The sequence below is a fragment of the Eptatretus burgeri genome, chromosome 9 (assembly GCF_056783735.1).
Source record: "Eptatretus burgeri isolate ZD-2024b chromosome 9, Ebu_testis_v1, whole genome shotgun sequence".
In the NCBI taxonomy this organism is placed as follows: domain Eukaryota; kingdom Metazoa; phylum Chordata; class Myxini; order Myxiniformes; family Myxinidae; genus Eptatretus; species Eptatretus burgeri.
Window position 1 is genome coordinate 93,571,422 of NC_140969.1, and position 19,649 is coordinate 93,591,070.

General features: G+C 42.9%; 2 protein-coding genes and 1 pseudogene across 9 annotated transcripts in view; 1 reads left to right on the top strand and 2 right to left on the bottom strand.

Moving 5' to 3' along the window:
- The window catches only part of LOC147020633 (uncharacterized), a 49,303-nt gene that overhangs the window by 2,460 nt on the left and 27,194 nt on the right, over positions 1 to 19,649 (bottom strand). For 6 of the 8 annotated variants that reach the window (XM_085896169.1, XM_085896165.1, XM_085896166.1 and 3 more), the window contains exons 4-9: positions 16,239 to 16,358; positions 12,909 to 13,061; positions 12,717 to 12,823; positions 12,362 to 12,515; positions 8,473 to 8,611; positions 5,699 to 5,802 (exon numbers count right to left, since the gene is read on the bottom strand). In XM_085896169.1, coding sequence (XP_085752295.1) covers positions 5,699 to 5,802; positions 8,473 to 8,611; positions 12,362 to 12,515; positions 12,717 to 12,823; positions 12,909 to 13,061; positions 16,239 to 16,358 — 777 coding nt within the window. The remainder of the gene's footprint in view (positions 1 to 5,698; positions 5,803 to 8,472; positions 8,612 to 12,361; positions 12,516 to 12,716; positions 12,824 to 12,908; positions 13,062 to 16,238; positions 16,359 to 19,649) is intronic. The other 2 variants (XM_085896172.1, XM_085896173.1) reach the window with 2 other exon arrangements.
- The window catches only part of LOC147020634 (uncharacterized), a 31,941-nt gene that overhangs the window by 2,015 nt on the left and 10,277 nt on the right, over positions 1 to 19,649 (top strand). The window lies entirely within an intron of this gene.
- On the bottom strand, positions 7 to 4,019 carry LOC147020635 (uncharacterized; annotated as a pseudogene).

The following is a 19,649-nucleotide window of genomic DNA, read 5'->3' on the forward strand; positions in this document are numbered from 1 at the left end:
CTGAACAAAACAGCAAGAAGACCTCTAATCAATTTTTGAGAACTTGGCAATTCCCATATTACAAAAGCAAAGCATCCCGTAAGGGATAAACAAGATTTTTGAGCTTCAGTGTTAAATTTCAAGATGATTTGCAGTTTCAGAATGGGAGAAAGACAGTGCAATGATGCCGTAAGACTTTCATTCTAGGAGGCAACTCAACACTTGTACTACCCACGACTACATTGTTGCATTTCCAACAGAACGTTTTTGGGGTTTTTTTTGTCCCTTTTGTGCGAGATTATCAGAGTCAAAACAGCAGCATTTCTGTAATAGTGTTAAAAACACTTGGCTGGTGTAAACCTGGAGACCGTCTGATGCAAGGTTTACCGATGCAAGATAATCGAGAGCAATCTGAGATTGCAAATCCTCACCAGGATTTGTTTTGTTTGCTGGTATGTTTGTGTTGTGTGTGGTGTGTAAACAGTATAGATTTATGTTCATACAGCAGACAAACCTTTACGGTTTTATTGTATTTTATATAAGTATATACTTTATAGATACACTGACGTTCTTAATTGACATACTTGCTCACATTTTTAATAGTACATCCTTTGTAGAGGTACTCGGTTGAAAATAAATAAATAAGATAACATGTGTAATACTGGTTACAACCAGGTGGCATTTGTGGATTACATTCACACACGATGTGTGGACACAGACAGACAAACGGACACAAATGCAATACCCCTCTCCGCTGGTGAAGGTAAAAAGTGGCAAAGGCTATGGAACAAATGATACAATGGTGCAGTGGAATTTGGTGTCTGGTGGAAAAAGGCCTTCTTTGAAATCAACCACCTCAACACTACGAAGGCCCAAACAGTCATTTTGACTGTAAAAGTTTGTAAGTGAAAAAAGCTGGACTTACTCGTCGGAAAAGCTGATGGATGTTTCGGCAAGGATCCACTTGCCTTGGTCAGGACGGATGTTAAGTGATGAAGAAGCTTGAGAATCGCCACGTGACCTCTATCGGTGGTAAGGCGAGTTGGTTTGTAGACCACTCCGGGCATCACATGACGGTTGCAGACAGCATGGAAGAGATGTTATAGCTTTGCCCCACATAAGTGACATGAAATTGCAAACTGCCGTTTTTATTGAGAGATGGTGATTCAACTCTTTCCCAAATGGATTCCTTTCCAGCTCCTGCAAACCACTTGTTTTTTCTCTGTCCAAGATGACCACTTGGCTTATCAAAACTGTGACCATGCAGGTTTGAAGTGCGTATGTACAGCAGAGTTCAAAGCCTCTTCATAAGCTGGACGACGATGTTGGTTCACGCGGGCCTTATGGGTTTGCCGAGTTTCTCCTATGTAGGTCTCAATGCATGATGGGTCTCTACATCTGATGCCATACACCAAATCGAGTTTCCTATCCTTCCGGATCTGGTCCTCAACATGAACCAACTGGCTGTGCAGAATTCTGTAAGGTTTCTGTGTTTCAATAATGCCAAACTTGGAGAAGGATCTTCTCACTTTCTCAGATGGCCCAGCCACATACGTTGGTAACCAAATCTGTTATGTTCGTGGGACAAGGCTGCAACATCTCTTCCATGCCGTTTGCAACCGTCACGTGACACCCGGATTGGTCTATAGACCAACTCACTTGACCACTGACAGAGGTCACGTGACGATTCTCAAGCTTATTCTTCACATTAACATCTGCCCTGACCAAGGCGATTTTCGCCGAAACGTCAGCTTTATCGATTAACAAATCTAACTTTTTTCAATTATAAACTTTTACCATTTAGTCCCAGCAGCCAAAGGCCAAATTTTCACCTAACCCTAACATCTCTGATAAAGTTTTTTTTCTCTGCTGATTATTCACCCTTGGGGTGTATCTAATGATATCCAGGTGGGTGTGAACCTGTCACTCTTGAGCAACTTTAAATATTCAAGATGGTGTCCAAGATGGCTGCCACAATGGGCTAAAATTCCTATTCTTTCAATGTAGTCGGCCAGAAATCAGTGATTTTATTGTTCAAATATGTGTTTTGAGTTTCAACAATATGTGTAAAATAGTTTGGGAAATATCAGCTGTACCGTTGCTATGGTAACTATTAATATGACTACCGTTATGTCAGTAAAATATAGAAAAGTAGCAATCTGCCATATATTTCAAGAACATGTTCATTACAGCATTGTTTTGTTTAAATCTTTTTGGCAAATGCTCTTTATCACTGCATTGAGTAAAATAGGATGATGAATTGCATTTTTCTGTTGCCATGGTAACTATCTAAAATGATCACTGATTAGTTGGGTGTTAAAGATGCACAGCATATAATGTATATACTTGTACATTTTATCTTATTTGTTTTCTACCTCATAAACCATATGGGGGCCGATTTGGTAATAAACTGTAAGATGTTGTCATGGTTACCACAAAGATGCCACTGTAAATTGGTACCGAATGTTTTGAATCATGTTTTTTTACTATAGTCCTGCACCAGAAAAGGAAATTTTAGTTGGACCCAAAATTTCTTGATATGGTTATTTTCTCTACTTCATATGCATCTTCGTGATGTATATTATGATATTCAGGTGGGTGTGACCTTCTCAGCCCTGAGCAACTTGATGAATTAAAAATGGCATCCAGGAAATGAGGAAAAATACTAATTTTTACATGTCGATGACCATATCAATTAAAAACACAATGAACCATGTTTTAAATCATTTTAATGACAGCTAGATTCTTCTGAAAACTTAGTTTTACATATATTGTATGATTAAAACGAAATTGCTTATTTAGGTCACAATGGCCACAAAGAATGAAAGATTAATATGTTTCTGATGGATTATTGAGAAAATCAGAAAAACAAGTGACTGGGATATCAAAAAGATATTTTTAGATGAAATATTTATTTCGAATTCATAGCTATTCATAGTGCATACAAATGCAATAAAAGCCACTAAGGCTTCTTTAAGGTAATTTGTACAAATGCCATAAATAATGGTGACTACATCAAATCAAACTTGGTATCTTGTGGAGCTGAAGTTTGTCTAGAGATTCTAAATAAAGACTAGTCTTCTTCATCTTCTACTTCCATGACTTGTTTTGTGTACTCATTAAAACAGGCATGGCTGACTTGGCAGGAGCAGAAAATGGTACAAGCAAGAGTTGAGCTGTTGCAACTGCAGCGTCGTGTCTTACACGCATTTTCACTGCTGCAGGTGCACCTAATCAATTTGAGAAGCTCTTCTGGAGCAAGTGGGACATTCTCAGGTAGTGGAATAGGTGACAGAGATGATGAACCCTGCTCATGATACCAACCATATACAGTGGCATTGCATCTATTGCCTTCTTCCATACTGCAACTTGGAGATGGACTCAAGCAACATTCTCCATGAACGCTTCATCTGTTGGAGGAAGAGACGGAAGTTTCGGGGCACAAGCGGTACTTCTGCCTACTTTAGAGGCCCACAGTTTCTGTCGCGCGTTTGTCATGGACTGACATTCCGGTACATCATAGCATGATGACATGAATAGTGTGGCTTGCTTTCTTATCTCAGATATATGTACACTGGTGTCCTCAAGGAAACTTAGACAATGACGACCAGTACGTAGCACCTTTAAGGCAATTCCTTTGCCAATCCCGAAGTAAGTGGCGACGGTATCACATCCTGTGAGTCCATGGGTTGCTAGTAAATCTGGAATAATCTCATGATGCTTTTCCACACTGGCTCCGATGTCGATAGCAGCACGACCCTTCACTGGAGACACTATCGTGACGGGCAAGAAATTTGTCCATTGAATGTAAAGTGCAGCAAGAGTACAAATATATCTGTATCGTCTGCTACCACAAGTGTCTTATTAGGCTTTACAGATGCGATTTGCTGCACAATGATGGTATCACCCTCTTCCTGGTTTGTGGTCATATCAAAACGCCTAATAACCACACTTTGGTTGATCTCCACTGGAACAGAGTCACTTCCAGTAACTACCAGCTTATGGTGAGGGATGTCATTTTTGTGGTTACCATGGCCATATTAAACAATTTATTAATCAAATTTAACCCACCATGATCTAAGAGTTTGAAAACATTTAACTTAGATCAGAAATGCAGTTTTATGTTATATATCTTCAGAGCTTATTTCAAACATCACAATTACATTGGTTGTCATGGTTACCATGGCACCATAACTTCATTACTCATTAATTCTATTTTATGCAAAATATTATTGCCATTAGTTCATGAAGAGAACAACAACAAGATAATGCAACAATAAACATTTTCTTGAAATTATGGCAATTTGGTTGTTTTAACCATCTTTTACCAACATAATCGTAGTTATAATTGGTAGTTACTATAGTAACGGTACAGCAAATACTTCACAAACCCTTTTTGTTTAAATTAGTGGATGCTAAAACATATATGACATCCAAAAACTCATAGGGCTATAGCAGAAAACACTGAAATAACATGAATTTTCTACTTTTAGTCGAGTTTGGCAGCCATCTAGAATATTTCAAATTGCTCAAGGGTGACAGGTTCACACCCACCTGGATATCATTAGATACACCCCAGAAATATTTTTTTTTTATCAGAGATGTTAGGGTTACCCCCCTTGGCTGCTGGACTAATTTTAATTTGACTGGATGAATAATAACAACCTGCATCGATAAAATCATTTTGACCTTTTTTGTTTTTTTAAATTCCGGTGGGAAAGATTTCCGGCCTTTGTCGTGTTAAGGGATCCCCTTCCCATAATCGACAAATTCAGAAAAGCCAATGTCTTAACGCAGAGCCTCTCTGGGATTCATATTGATCAGAGGAGATCTGAACCAGTGCTGACTCACTTGGACAATCCAAATTCAAGGTTAACTATCGCGAAGTCGGCGCACCATCACAAATCCCCTCGCTTCCCACCTAAAGAAAAGTTAAAGATGACATAAAGTTCCACTAGGAATGACCCAATATCAAATTGAGTTAATTTTTCTTCCCCATTCTGACCCCAAGTCCCTGGGGAATGAACCAGGGGTCCAAATCCCCAAAAATCGTTACATATTTCATGAGTCTCCCAATGTTGATTGTATATAGCGAGTCTCGTTAAAATGTGCCCGTAATTGCATTTTTCGGTTTTTGACCGCCAGCCCGGGGGGGGGGGGAATATACTACTCTTGCACCTTCGTGCCATGTGGTGATCACAACTACCAAGTTTGATGTATTTCTACACCGTTTAGGAGGAGATGGCGTGACTGACGGACGGACAGACAGAGAGCAACTACAATATCCCTGTTTTTTGATCAAAAAAGGAAGGGGATAAAAATAACCCATGGTTAAATTATACATAAAATGTTGTGGTTAAATTAGGCGAGTTTGACAGGTTAGTTAAACCTGTCGGCCTTGCAAAATATCTCGAATCATGGGCCATGCTGGCAAATACATACTCTGTAACGGATGCAGATAACTGTCGTGATTCACATTCAAGGTATGAAATCAACTTGTGGTCAAATTAGATGTGGAAATGTAATGGTCACATGAGACAGGTTTGCCAAAACTATCTAAGGCCAATTGGGGGTGTAATACCAAGGTTGGTCTGCATACAGGCACATGCCCTCTCCCTTTAATTCTGGAATGGGTGAAGCCAAGATTAAAATAAGCTCCACGAGGCAAGAACCAGTTTCAGCACCTCTTGCTCCCCAATAAGAGAAATCTGCTTCTTACCAAGGATTTGGTTTTTAGCCGCTCAAGTTCTGCTCGAAGCTCATGCAGCTCTTCTTCCCTCACCTGTCTCTCTGACAACATAGCCTTTCGCTCAGCCTCAAGATCTGAAAACAGAATGGACAGAAATATAATAAAGAAAGAAGAAAAGTCCTTAAGCTTGCATACAAAGGAATATACAGTTGATAATGACCAACCATTAAAATAAATAAATAAACTATGGTACAAAGAGCTCTATTTGACCTGGACTCCTTTACAAAAGGAAGAGTAATAATTTAAATTTGTTGTGCAATTTGTCATTATATCATTCGTAAACAAAGTTGGTATGATGGCCTCGTGGTACACACACTCGCCTCTAAACTGTCTAGCATGGGTTTGAATCCTGACCCATCTACAAATTGTCATCCCGGTGTTTCACAGGCAGGATGATTCCATCCGAGTGACGCTCCTCGGATGGACGTTAAACTGGGCGTCCCATCTGCCAGCATTAGTTTGTCGGCGTTCAACATCCCACGGTGTCCGCAAAGAGTAGGTGAGCCATCGCCAGCACCCAGAACAAATTCCTGCCCGAACCTTAGTTGAACGTTAGACCTGGCCAGCCGGTTTGTGAAAGACTTGGGCCAAGCATTTTTGCATTGGTGACTAAAACCAACAATTACGTAAAATGCAGGTGCTGAAAAGATGGCAGCGAATGAGAACGAGGGTGGAAGAGGTTTATAAAATTTAAACTCAACGAAAACAACATGTTGAAATTTAGACCTGGTCATGGTGCACGTCAAGAACGTCTACATTTGACTGCTGCAACTGAGTTAGAGATAGACATGAAAGAGTACAGAACTAATTTCCACGAGGCCAGCCATCTTGATTTATCGAAGTGCTCATGGCAGTTCAGAGGCGATTAATCGGGTTGGTGGTATCGAGTGCATCATTGATGAGAAGTTATTATTGTTAACAAAAGTACAAGTTAAGTTTGAACCACTCATGCGCATGGGGGGAAAAAAAACAAGTTGCAAAATTGTTTGAGCCCGATTGTATAAAACATCCGATATCAATGTCACTCAATTCAAGATGAGAAGAGAGTTACAGTTGAGCTCAAAAATGTTAAAATGAAACGATTCGAATGTTCTTTTTTTAAAAAAAATTTCTTCACAGGAGCAAGACTCATGGAAAAGCAAAGCAAAACTGACAGCGGGACAAAAATAAAGGGAAAAGAAGACGATGGAAGGAAACAAACTAGAAAGTACAATGGTTGGGTTTGGAAAGGTTAATCGGTGGGAGAGGAGGGTAATAAATATCATGGGCTGAATTGGAGATGAGAGATGGGGTGTGCTTGCTTTGTTCTGGAGGGAAGAGTGCGGCAGAACGGCCTCTGGAAGGTGGATCCATAGATGGGAGAAGCGAGGAATAAAAGAGTTGAAGTGCACAGTCAGCCTGGATTTTCTAAGTTAAGCCAGAAGGGGGTTACGAGAAGAACGCAGGCATCCTGCAAATCCTTGGTGATGTCCAAGAACAGAGATCAGAGGGAGCAAGGTTGGTGAATAGACGGTCGAAAACAAGACGACCGAACTGCCTGTGATGCGAGATCAGACATCGATCCTTAAATTAACCCACTTCGGCCTAATCATGCGAGATACCAGTAATTTTGAGAGCTTTAGATTCCACAGAGTCCAAGAGAGACGGATGTGATTCTGGAGCATCAACCTATCGCACAGAACAGTACTCCATTGAGATATGGACAAAGGCCTTGTGGACCACGTCACTCTGATTTTCCAAGGAAAGATTTGGATCGACAGATGCCCAGTTTGTGGTTGGCTTTGGAGGCCAGCCCAGGAAAGGTCATGGCTGATGGAGAGGCCTAGAAGTTTAAGAGACAACTTCTTCCAGTGGTTGACCAAGGAAATAGGTGGGTTCATTTGACGATTATTCCAGAGCGATAGAGTGAAACTGCAATTTTCCAGCATTGAAGGACATGTTCCATTTGTTAGACTCGAGTCTAATCATTTCCAGTTCAGCAGAGACACTGCTATCTGCCGAGCAGAGGTACTACCGGTATATGACAATGTGGAGTCTGCATAAAGGAAGAGGGCTTTCCCAGAGCATCACAGAGGTCATTTATAAGTTGATGAGGAACAAGACTGGGCCCAAAACATTGCCTTGGGCAACTTGAAATCACCACTGGGAGAAGGGAGAAGTGAGTTCCATTGATGGCAACAGTTGACTGTGTGGGATAAAACAGGGCATTAGAAAGTCAACCTTTGTGAAAGTATTCCCATGTGGAATCAATGTGTACTGCGTAGATGTTTGCCCAATCAAATTTTGAGAGGGCAGATTGAAGTCCCTATCAGTACACCTGCACAAATAGACATCATGCATTGTCGTGGTTGCTTCCTTGCAAAGCCAGTGACATATGGGCCTTCATAAAAAAGTGATCAGAAGAGCCAATGAGGGCAGAAGAACATGACATTGGGTGGAAATTTAGTAAATATTAGGTCCAGGAGAGAGAACGGACTTGTAGGAGAAATCCGGGTGCATAGGGAGAGGGAGAGGGAGAGCCAGACCCGTGGCAGAGGTTTTTTTTGGAAGGGAGGGGCCACGGGGGATGGAGTGGTATTCGACAATACACAAAAAGATAAGAATATCATATGGGAATGGGTTCAAAACAATTAACAGAGATGAAACGATAACAGAAAAACAGACAACCAGTGTGGAATCCTGCTTTGAAGCGTCAACGAAGGACGGGAAAACCCAATGTTTCAGTAATTTATAGCAAATCTAACCAAGACAGTGAAGTTTCATCCTCTGCAGCTCCATCCCCGCTTGCTCCCAAGCTGCCTTGACATCTACATTACGAGACTTGATAGAGTGCAGTTCTTCACGTGACTGTTGCAGCTGTGCCTGCAAATCAATCTTGAGAGCCTAAGAATGAAAATACAACCTGGCGTTACAAATGTGTGAGACAATAAAACAAATTGCATGTGACGGCTTTACAATTTTACGAGGATCAGGTACGTTAAGTTTGGTTGCCAGGGTTTCAGAAATTTGGGTGAAATACAAGATCATTATAAAAAGTCATGGGGAACAAGATACACAGTTGTCAAAGATGGGCATACTGGTTATTTATTTATTTCTTTATTTATTTATTTATTTATTTTAACAAGGTGCCCCTCGACTCCATTGCACTTGCTGCTTAAAAATATGCAGGTAATTAATGGTGATGTGAGTGGAACTTCAAATGTCAGAACAAATAATACGGACTGGAGAATAGGTCTGGACTGTACCAGGGAAGAATGGTCTTAAAGTGTTTCCTTCACCAACCTTAACATCTGACAACCTACAAGGCCTCTAATTCACTGTTTGGAATATTGCTCTCCCCTTTGGGCCAGTGCCCCTGCCACACGCCTTGCCTTTTTTATTGCCGTGGAAAGCAAGGTCCTCGATCATTGGGATCTCTCGTGACAAAGCTTCGTGTACTCCAACATCGCAGACAGGTTGGTGGCATCTCCGTATTCTACCGCTTCCTTTTTGGTCTTGCATTCAATGCTCTGTCCCTCCCAGGTCTCGACACAGCCAGTAACCCTCCTTGTTAAACTCCCAAAAATCCAGACTCACTGTTCACCTCAACTCATTTGTTCCTCCTTTCACTTGCCGTGGAATCAACTTCAACAATCTGTTCAGTCCCACTGTTCTCTCCACGACTTCAAGACAGCCGTTATCCACTATCCCCATCGCGGGCGGGCAGGCAAGCGCCGGAGAAGGAGCATGCGGGCAAGCAAACAAACACGTAAACACGCGTGCCATTCGGCGCCATCAAGCCTGCGCAATTGTTTGTCCATGCTCTATGCTTTTGAAATGCTGAGCACCAAGTAAGGAGCACATACCAGTTAAAGTCTTTGGTATGACTCGACCATGTTCGAACCGCCAACCTCCCAGACTCAGGGCGGCTGCTCTCACCATTTATGTCACCGAGTCTGATTGCTACAGCACCAATAGAAAGTTTACACTACCCTTCAAATTATCCTTAAATTAGACTTTTTCCACATTGTAATCCATAACTTCCAAATGAAAAATAAATGCTAAAAATTTCAGAAAAAAAAATTAAAAATACAAAACCAAATATATCTTGATTGGATAAGTATCCACCCCCCCCTGCCCCCTCCCTCCCCCACCCCTTATATTGCAATCGTAAACTAGAAGGGCACTCGGTGGAGTTCATACCTCTGTCACATAATGCCTGATCCACGAGAACATATCGGGCCCAATACATTTTTGAAATATCATGCTATACAGTACTATATCGATTTTGGCCCAATATCTCAATGGTGAAGAATCACTTTCGAAATTAAATAATTATCGTATCCAAATTTGGATCTTCACCAAAATCGAATCAATTCATCCTTGTGACACACTCAACCAACCTCCCACCAAGTTTTGTCCGAATCCGTACACATCTTTTTGATATATCGTGCTATTTCTCGTTTTTGGCCCAATCTCTCAATGGTGAAGAATCATTAAAAAAATTATTACAGTCAGATCCGGATCTGGATCTTCACCAAAATTGAAGAAATGTTTCTTTGTCACACACCCAATGTGTCCACCAAGTTTCATCCAAATCCGTACACATCTTTTTGAGATATCGTGCTATTTCTCCTTTTTGGCCCAATCTCTCAATGGTGAAGAATCACTTAAAAAATTATCGGAGTCGGAACCGGATCTTCACCAAAATCTAATCAGTTCGTCCTCGTCACACACCAAACCTGTCCATAACTTTTTGAAATATCCTGCACATAAACAGACAGAAAGGGGGTGAAAACATAACCTCCTTCACCTTCGATGGCGGAGGTAATTAGCTCAGGTGGAACCAATCACCTTCAAAAATCACACACCAAGTTAAATGGCCTCTACCTGTGTTAAATCGTGGTGCTTCTCATAATTTCAGGATAAAATCAGCTGTTTCTGGAGACTTCCTCTACTGGGTAGTGCATTTCACAGCAAAGACTCAATCATGAACACCGAGGAGCTTTCAAAAGACCTCCGGGACAAATTGCGGAAAGGCACAGATCAGGGGATGGGTATAAAAATAATTTCAAAGGCCTTGACTATCCCTTGGAGCACAGTCAAGACAATCATTAAGAAGTGGAAGGTGTACGGTACCACCAAGATCCTGCCTAGATCAGGCTATCCCTCCATTCTGGATGACCAAGTAAGGAGGAGAGTGATCAGATGGGCCACCAAGAAGACAATGGGAACTTTGAAAGAGCTACATGCATTTATGGCAAAGACTGGTCACTGTGTACATGTGAGAAGAATATCCCAAGCACTCCACAAGTTTTGCCTGAACAGTAGGGTGGCAAGAAGGAAGTCATTACTCAAAAAACCCACCTCGAGTCCCGTTTGAGGTATGCAAACAAAATAATATAAATAAAGCACTCCAGAGATTCTGAAGTCACGTGGCAAAAAGTTTTGTGGTCTGACGAAAACAAGATGGAACTTTTTAGCCTAAATGCAAAATGTTATGTTTGGCGCAAACGCAACACAGCACATCACCCAAAGAACACCATCCCTACTGTGAAACATGGTGGTGGCAGCATCACATTATGGGGATGCTTCTCATCAGCAGGGACCGGGGCATTTGTCAGGATAGAAGGGAAAATGGATGGAACATAATACAGAAAAATCCGAGAGGAAAACCTGCCGTCTTCTGCAAGAAATCTGAAATTGGGATGGAAGTTCACATTTCAGCATGACAATGATCCGAGGCACACAGCCAAAGCTACACTGGAGTGGCTAAGAAACAAAAAGATAAATGTCCTCGAGTGGCCCAGTGAGAGCCCTGACCTAAATCCAATCGAAAATCTGTGGCATGACTTGAAGATTGCTGTCCATCAACGCTCCCCACGCAACTTGACTGAGCTTTAACAGTTTTGTGCAGAAAAAAAATGGGCAAATATTACCCAATCAAGATGTGCAATGTTGGTCGAGACCTATCCTAACAGACTCACAGCTGTAATTGATGTCCAAGGTGCTTCCACCAAGTATTAACTCAGGGGGTGGACACTCATCCAACCGAGGTATTCTAGTTTTGTATTTTTAATTAATTTTCTGAAATTTGCAGAATTTGTTTTTAACTTGGAAGTTGTGCGTTACGACGGGTAAATCAAGGTAGGCAAAGTGCGATTTAATGTAATTTAATTAGAGGCGACAAGGTAGCAAAAGGTGAAAATTTTTGAAAGGGGGGTGTAGACTTTCTCGAGGCACCGTACATCTTGCCAAGTGCTGACCCAGTGAATTTTGAACAAAAAGAATGGGAGATGGCTGGATATTTTGATGTTTACACAAGCTCTTGCTGTAGTAATGCATGTAGTACACGTTTATGAAAAGAAAAAAAAAATTGAGGGGAAGGGGAGTAATCCTTATACACTCATTCAACTTTCAAGAATTCTTTCCATCACTGAAACATTTATTTTCATCCATTCAGTTATTTCCCCTCATTAGAATTGCATTTGTGGTGAAGTGAAGTGAACCTGAAATCAAGATGCTTCACCTCAATATTTGATCACCCTTTGGGATGGGAGGACAATTTAAAGCAAACATTAAAAAAAAAAAAAAATATATATATATATATATTATCATGAAGGAAATACCGAGCCTTCCTGGCCGACGGCTCACCTGCAGCGTCTCTACCTTGACGTGAAGATTCTTCTCGGTAGAGCCCAAGCTCTTCTTCTCATCCCGCTCCTTCTGCAGTTGCTGCTCCTTTTCGGCCAATTCTTGGCGGAGCCGGTTGCACTGCTTCCTCAGATCGACCATTGCAGCCGTGTGTCTGCCAATGGGAGCACAGGTCACTCGCGTCACACGCTCCTTGACGGCACCAAATCCCAAATTCTGTTCAACAGCTACAGCAAACTATAGTAAAAAAACAACAACAACAACTGCAAGTAAATACACATCAAAGAAAAAGGATGACTCGCAAGACAGACGATGTTCATCTTCACCATTTTCACTCGCACGCATCTTGGCTTACTTCGCATCACGTTGGCTGGTGGCAATATTGAGAGCATCTTTGAAGATGAAGACTTCTTGCTTCAGACGTTTCACCTCCTCTTTGTGCTGCTCGTGCACTTTACTCAGCTGCAGACAGCGCAGACACGGTGTTTCTCCAAACAAACAAACCACCAATCGAGTCACTGAGCGAGTATGTGGTGTTGCCGGTCACCTCCTGTTCCGCAATACTTTTCTGCCTCACGTGCTTCTCCTGTTCGGTCTTCAACTGATTTTGCAAATAATTTGTGTCGCTCTGGAATGACATCTGCATATTGGCGAGATGGGCCTTTTCTTCAGAAATTGCAGAATGCTCAGCTGCCAATTCCTAGGAAACGAGTCCGGTGTTTCGGTTTCTCAGAAACGCAATCGCAACCCAATACAACAAAAACATTTGAAACTTAAGAAAAGATTTCATCAATATCAGACGCCTTTTAAAGTTCAAGCCACATCAGTGTGTTCAGCCAATGTTGTTCTATCCATCTTCAAAAGAGAATCAATGGTTCACACAACAAATCATAATCATTGACCTTAAAAAGTGCAAATTTAAAGTTGCATGCACACATTGCTCACCAATGTGTTCTCGGACTCCTGCATATCAAATCATGGGGATGTACCAACAGCAGGGTTGAGGGACAAAATAGAGGGAGACTTGGAGAAATAAGGGATGCAAGGAAAACCAAGAGCAAGGGGAGGGGGGGGGACGAAAGGGTGAACAATATGCATACAACCATAAACTTAATCACATAAGTGGAAGAAAATACTGGAACCGCAGAACGAGATGGGCTTGCAGAGGGTAGATGGGGGTAGAAAAATCATGGTTGGGGAGGGGGAACAACAACCTCAGATGGTCGTGAACAGCCAACTTGAAGTCTTGGAGGAGACTGAGAAATTGAAGAGACCAAAGAAGTTGGTTCTGCAGGCGAGTGGGGGTGGGGGGGGGGGAAGAAAATAAAACAGAACGAACGTGTGACTGGCTTTTGGGAGTTTCACCAGAAGGGTGCGCCCTGCAGAAACCTGAGGGGGAGGGGGGGGGCGCAGAGCACAGAAAGGACAGAGTGCAAGACCAGAAAGGAGGAGGTGCAAGACACAGACCACCGACCTGTCTAATGTAAAAGTGTCAAAGTGAAGAGACTTGGCTTCATCACAGGAGATTTTAATGACTTTAACAACCCTTGGTTTCCATGCCATCGAGTTGAACAAGGCGTGAGGCAGAGGCTCAAGCAGAGAGGAGAGAGAGCAGTACTCCATAAAACTACAGATGAAGGCCTTGTAGCTTGTAGGTAGATAAAAGTTCAGATGTGTCAAGAAAAGACTTTGCACGAGGGAGGACACCGAGTCGACGCACAAAGCAGACTGGCTTTAGAGACCAACTTAGGGATGTGGTTTATCCAAGAAACATCATGGCTGATATGGAGGCCAGAAAGTTTGAGTGTCTAAAGTTCAAGGGGATTGTTGAGGTTCACCAATGTGGTCTTGTCGGTGAGAGGTAGTGAGTGCGTGAGATTTGTCAGGATCGAAAGACATATTCCAAGTGTTTGACCAGTTTGTGATTTTTGTCAATGTCTGAAGAGAGGGAAGAGGTTCGAGCCTGCCTGAAGGATGAGGGATGTCACAGAAAAGGGTGGAGTCGGCAGAGAGGTCATTCATGAAGATCAGGAATAGGACTGGGCCCAGAACACTGCCTTGGGGCAATACAACCTCAACAGGGAGAGGAAATGGAAGGATTCCTGTTGAGAGCCACATGTTGATTTTGGAGCAAGTCAGTAATTCCTTGTGTGGAGGTAGTGTTGGATGCCACAGACTGTTTGGAGAACACGGAGGGGTGCCAAACTATTAAATGCTCGAAAATGCATGGAGACATAGCCCTATCTCACATCTGAGATCGAGGACCTCCATCCATTGTTGGGAGTGCAGAAGCAGCATGTCCTAGTTGGAGCGACTGGGTCTGAATCTGAATGAATGGTCCAAGTCTTCGCTGAAGTTGTCAGACAAAACAAAGGATTTGATGTTGATTGCGATGACAGATTCCATGACCTTGCTGATGAAATGTCTGTTGTTTCGGGATCGTTGTTTGCACCTTCTTTATATAATGCTGTATGTTCGCTGACTTTCAAGCAGATGCAAGATGACCAGGAGGCAAATGACAGGGTGAATAGAGCAGAAAGGGGATGTGCAAGAACAGCAGAGCAGGTTTGCTGCCTGGTCCAGTTGAAGAAACAGAGTCGAGGGTTGCCAGAAATTTCTCCAGCTTCTCACACGTTTGGTGCAACTGGGTCGGGTGGGGACAGAGTGAGGGGTTGGGGACAAAATCTGGAAACGATCCTGGAATTGAGGCATTTGGCCTTCTCACAAGCGGAGGCAGCTGTGGTGCCGTTTGAAGGAAGGGAAGAGGAGCACATACCAGAGACAGACTTCACAAGGCACCACCAGGTTTTAGAGGAGGGAGACAAGTTTGAAAGTTCAGTCTTGAGGTTGGACAGATGTTGTTGGCTGTCACTTGTCAGAGTAGACACACTTGTCGTGGGCTTTGTGGAATGATCCGAGGTAGACTTCTGTTGGATTTCCCTTTCAGGAAGAGGGGGAAGTTATTTCAAGGCAACTGCATCACTGCAGGATTCAGCGTACCATGGGCAGGAGGAATAGATAACTGAAGACAAGATGGATGAATCTGTGCATGAGAGACGGAGCAAGTTTCTGTGGAAGAATTCCCAGGCTGAATTAACATCAAGGGCAGTAGATGTGGGAGAACAGTCCAGAAGAAAGATCGATGCCCACAGTCCCTGCCAGTCTGCCTGAGCGAAATGCCAGACTTGCCGGCGTTAAGGCGGCTCTGAGAATAGCCAGAGATGTTGACTCTCACAAGCGCATGATGAGGTGAACCCATTCCTGATGGAGAGACAAGGCAATGAAGCATTTTACAATTTGTTATTAAAAGTTTTTAAACAAGAAGCAAATCAATTCAATTTGGAGGTCCTGAGGATGGAAGGGATGAGGAATGAATAAATGAAGGAAATAACAGGCAAAATGAGTTAATGACTATTTGTGCATTTATTTTTGTTTTACAAGGGAGGGGGGGGGGGAGAAATAAAGTTGAAGATCCTGGAAGGAGAACGAGATGCGTGGCATCAGAGAAGAAACAGAATTGGCATTCCCACTAGCTGAGACATTGGGGGAGGAGGCCATACACACAGGGACAGGAATTTGACAATACACCACAACAAGGGATAGTAAAACACGGAAGATTGGATGAAAAACACATCCAACAACGCAGGCTCAAGACGACGACACACACAACGGATATGGTCCAGAAAAACTCAGCTATGATGAACTGCAAGGAGCATGCACGAGCTAACACAAGTACCAACCTGACACTGGCATTGTTATTTTTAACATCCATCCGATCCCTGCTCAGTTGTAAAGTGCCCCAAATACACAGCAGTTATTATGCAAGCTCAACATCTTTATCGTTAACTGGGCAAGAAAGAAAAAAAAAAATTCCTACCAGCTGGAGTTTCTGAATATGGAGCTGTGCACATTGTGCAACATTTCTCTCACTCTGGAGCTGCTGTTCCTGATCCTCCAGCTTTGCCTCCAGGTGATCAATTTGTTCCTTGTCCTTCACCTGGATAACCAAGAAGTGACCAAAAAGGCAAATTCAAACCAAGTTCATCATCAAACCCAAACCAGCAGAAGCTTTCCAGGATTAATCTAAAAAGTCTCTTGGATTCAGAGACACAACTTCGAATCAAGCACGACTGAAATTGCAACCGATACCCCCATCTTTCCCCAAAGGCAACAAAGAAAACGCACTTCGATTTAAGATGCAGTTAATACCTGATCCAATCATACACCTGATAATTAAAACAAATATACATTTCTAAGAGAGTAACAGGTTATTTATTTATTTATTTATTTATTCAAAGAAACGTGCAAATAGGTTATAACGCATTATATTACGCTTTGTAACACGGGACCCCACAGAGCAAATGGATCATGGTACAAGTTAGCCAACATGCCGGTCATTTTGTGCTGCCAATACAAAAGTCATTACATTACCAACTCGAGTTCATAGAGCATGATACCATGTGCAATGTTCAAGCAGATACTTTACTTTTGGTAAAATGATTATTTTAAAGGCTGTGGCCAAAAAAAAAAATTAATTATTAAAAAAAAAAAAAAACTCGTAGATCGACACTTGGCAAAACAACACATTGTAGAACGATACTTGGTCGAGTGCAAACCACTGCCAGGTGGAACAGTTTACGTTTTGTATCCCACCGATGGGCGGATCCAAATCAAAATGTAACCCGCTTGTTCTTGTCGCCCAACCAACTCATCCACCTTGTTTTGTCATAACTCGTCAACATTTTGAGATATCGTGATATATATATTGTGGGCTGGGGGTCGGGTGAGAAGACCACCAGGGGGGGGGGAAGTGATCTTGGGTTCCCACCAAACTCCCCAGAATTGTAGGCCGTCGCACACGGATAATTCTGTGACGCTGCAGGTCGCTAACCGACCGTGAACGCCAATAACTCAACCGCGTGACCTCGGGTCATCCCGTCTATGGGTTAACCGGGTTACCTAATTAATGTCGTGATTTAATTACCAGGGAACACGCCCTCGGTACGCCTTGGCCGAACCGGATCGGCAGTGTTGCTCAGTTGCATCCAAGGAAGTACCAGCTAAAAGGAACGGATCGTTGGGAATAAAGCCCTGACTAAGCTAGGATTCAGACCATGCTGGATCAATGAAGGAACAGACAAAAACGAGCTGGGAACATTTCTAGTAATAATTTATTTACAAACAAGCAAGGAAAGTTATGTGGCACAGGGAAGGTAGTTTTATTGTTGTGTGTGTCATGCAGGGATAGAAAGAAGCATGAGGTGTGATAATGTACAAGCAACTTACAAAAGCAGACACAGAACAGCCTTAACCCGAAATAATAATAATCTTTTATGAGGACAGGTGCCAGGACAAACAAACAAAAAAAAAACCACACACACACACACACACACACACACACACACGCACGCACGCACGCACGCACGCACGCACGCACGCGCACGCACGCGCACGCACGCACACGCACGCACACACACACACACACACACACACACACACACACACACACACACACACACACACACACACACACACACACACGAGGGTAACGGTCTCTGAATATCTTGCACGATTGCCCGATCGTGCCACAAATACGTTTTGGGGGGATGCTCCACTGGGCGATACCTCCCTGACAGCTGGCGCGTCGTCTCTTGCTTCGTGGCACTTCGTGCAGCTAGCATCGGTCCAGAGAACGAGACGCGACCGTGAAGGGAGGGACTTGGGTGGAGAAGGCCGAGTTATCGATCCAAAGCCGGGCAGAACGAGCCGGCAGGAACGAAGAAAGAACGACCCAGGAACTACGATAGCTCTTCCTCAACCACCCCGCGACCTGTCCTTTTGAAGATCCAGTGGTGCAGGGCGGGGGCGATGACCCGAAGCGATGTGTCATCACCCGAATCGGGCGCTCTGGTTGGACCCCGGCCAGCACACGGGCCGGCCTCCATGACCGGAAGCGGCTCCACTGCACTTCCGGCCAGATGGTTCCAAGCTGCTAAATCGTCTCACTCCGAGCACCGTGACATAAATTGCCTTACAACGAACTCCGTGCCGTGCCCCTGGCGACCCGCACCGGTCAATGCGCCGGCTCCGTGATGAGCCACGCAGCCCGAGCTGTACAGCACGTTAGTAATCTGGCCGATTTGGCCAAAACAAAAACTTTTCTTCGTAGATGTTCTGTTCTAACAAATAACAGGATTTTATGCAACCTTCTTGGTGAAATAAATAGAAAGGACATTAATTATCTTGCCAAAACGAAGTTTTTGCAAGATATGTTAGCCAGCTTGTATGTTTTTTTTTGTTTTTTTTTGTTTGTCTGTAATCACGTATAAAAAAATTCTGCAGAGCACAGTTATCATTGGAAATTTTTGTAACTTCGCATATCAGAGGCCTATAGAGGTCCCTTTCAGTGCACAAAATTTTGAAGGTCAAGGTCACTTGTCGCAAATCAGGGGAGTCGACAAAAGCCTTATTTTTTGAGTAATTTTGATTGGATAGTCTTCAAACTTCATGGGAATATAGTTCATGGTCTGGCGCTCAGCTGATTAATTTTTGGTGGCCTTGACCTTCATGGTTAGTGCCTAAGGTCAAACACATTTGACCCCAAGGTCAAATTTTCAAGTTTTAGGAACCATATCGTGTAGTACCTTAAATTGAACATCTCGATGAGTGCTTTCTAGATATGTCAAGCTTGAGACATTATGACGTGATTTGGTGACGTTATGAGGCAAAAGCATATTTTTTGTGGTTACTCTGTAGAACGATTCTCATCGGAATCTCTCGTAGGCAGATATTCCTCAAGGAGTCGCTCCTGGTGGATAGCAGCTCTGTTCACCTCAGTGTGACCTTAAAGAAGTAACACGTGGTCACCTTTTGGCAAGATACGGGTCACCCTGCGGGTGACATTGGTTTGTATTTTAATATTTATCAAGCTGTGACCGAGCTGCTTCTATGAATGGGTCTGTCACAAGCTGGTACAGGTGAGGATTCTTCAAAACTCAATTTATTTTGTCAGAGCTCACCATCAGCCATCTGCTGCTTGTTCATTGTAAATAGTATTATTGATTATTAACAATTTGAAACTCAACGGCAGTTTAACCAGCCGCTATTAAAACCTCCATTATTAACCATAGCGGCCGTTTTACCAGCCGCTATTAAAACCTCCATTATTAACAATAGCGGCCGTTTTACCAGCCACTATTCAAACCCCCATTATTAACCCGAGCGGCTGTTTTACCAGCTGCTATTCAAACCCACATTATTAACCATAGCGGCTGTTTTACCAGCCGCT